The following is a 1,622-nucleotide window of genomic DNA, read 5'->3' on the forward strand; positions in this document are numbered from 1 at the left end:
TCCTGTGGCTTCCAGCCAAACAAAAGACAGGTATATGAGCTGAACATTTACATTAGGTAGATACACTCCTTGGAGAGATCAATCATGGGAGAACAGAAGGGCTGTGTATGCACAGGGAGACAGCTCGGGGGGCAGGAGTGCATGGGAAGGAAGGACACAGGGAAGAGGTAACTATGGGGAGGAAATAGGAAGAGAGCTGTTGCATTGTGGTAAATTGTAGTCAATGTCATGAGATAAAGTGTGTGTGAGCTGCTGTATAGAAAGTGAATTTGCTCTGTAAACTTTGACCCAAATCACACACACACAAAAATACTACAGAAATCTCCTGTATGCCCTTTGTCTAGGTTTACCAGTAGTTAACATTTTACCACATTTGCTTTGTCATTCTCTCTTGACTTCTTTTTTTTTTCTGAACCATTTGAGTGTAACTTGCAGATAAGGAATCTAAGAGGGCAAAGAGGTGATGTTAGTAAATTACAACAGCAACTGTTCATGGTGCACATTTGTGGATCAGGCATTACACTGGAGAATTTATGTACATTAACTTCATTTAATCCCCATTGCAGCCTGATGAGTGATGTTTTATACTCATTTTAAAAATGAAGAAGTTCAGGTTCAGAGAAATTTTAAATAAGAGTGTGTCATTGGTGAGAGATACCTAGAATTTGAACCAAGATCTGTGGGGCTTCAAAGTGCATGCCTTTTTTACCCCTAAGTGAACAGTGTCTTGCCTCCAAAGATTAAATATCACAGCTTAGTGCTTCTCTCTCTGGTGGCGTAATGTCTGAGGCATTTGACTGCTAACCAGAAGGCTGGTAGTTCAAACCCCCAGCCACTCCTTGGAAGGAAGGTTGGGCAGTCTACTTTCATAGTGGTACCACCTCGGAAACCCAAGGAGGGGTCGCTATGAATCAGATCTGACTTGGCAGTAGTAAGTTTGGTTTAGTTGGAGTGGTTCTCTAGTGAGGATGAGGAATGCTGTACAAACTTGGAAAAATATATTCAAGTTATTTATACATTTCTCATTCCCTTATTCTACCCAGTTTTTGAGGACCACCAAGTTAGCTGAAAGAAATCCAGACAAAGCAGTGAAAAAGAAAGTATTAAGATACATGAGACATTAAGTAGTGTTTTGTAGAAGAGGATGTTTTTTGGACATGTTCTCTCTCATTCATGGCTTTTATTTCCTTTGTTGCAGGCCAAACAGATAGAACTTCAGTTCACTATAGGCGAAGCCATCACCAGTGCTGCAATAGGAACTAGTTCTGTGGCTGCCCGAGATGCCTGGCTCGTGACTGAAGAAGAATACACCTCTCCCACTGGTACCAACGATTCATTTGGTCAATTTATAATCGTCAAGTAACCCTTTCCTATTCTCTGTATCACAGTTGAAGCATACATGTACAGGCACACACACACACACACATAAACTATTTTTAACTTTTCCATGTATTTATGTCTGTCTTGTCATCTTGGTCAGTCAAGAAAAATAGTTCATTAAAGGAGAGTGAGCATGAAATCAGCAAGTGCTGTTTAAACTCTTCTGGCCGGCAAGGAAGGGAGGTAGGTTCCATTCCAGTTTGTGCTCTTGAGATGGGGATTGGTCTCATCTAAAGTCAAGC

The 1,622-nt window shown here is 41.1% G+C and overlaps 1 protein-coding gene across 1 annotated transcript in view; it reads left to right on the forward strand.

Annotated features, from left to right (window-relative positions):
* ECPAS (Ecm29 proteasome adaptor and scaffold) overlaps window positions 1-1,622 on the forward strand; it is a 105,944-nt gene that overhangs the window by 64,639 nt on the left and 39,683 nt on the right. The window contains 1 exon segment of the mRNA XM_007936772.2: window positions 1,199-1,322. Coding sequence (XP_007934963.2) covers window positions 1,199-1,322 — 124 coding nt within the window.

The sequence above is a fragment of the Orycteropus afer genome, unplaced genomic scaffold, assembly GCF_000298275.1.
Source record: "Orycteropus afer afer isolate SDZICR_OR568_19922 unplaced genomic scaffold, OryAfe1.0 scaffold00037, whole genome shotgun sequence".
Lineage (NCBI taxonomy): Eukaryota > Metazoa > Chordata > Mammalia > Tubulidentata > Orycteropodidae > Orycteropus > Orycteropus afer.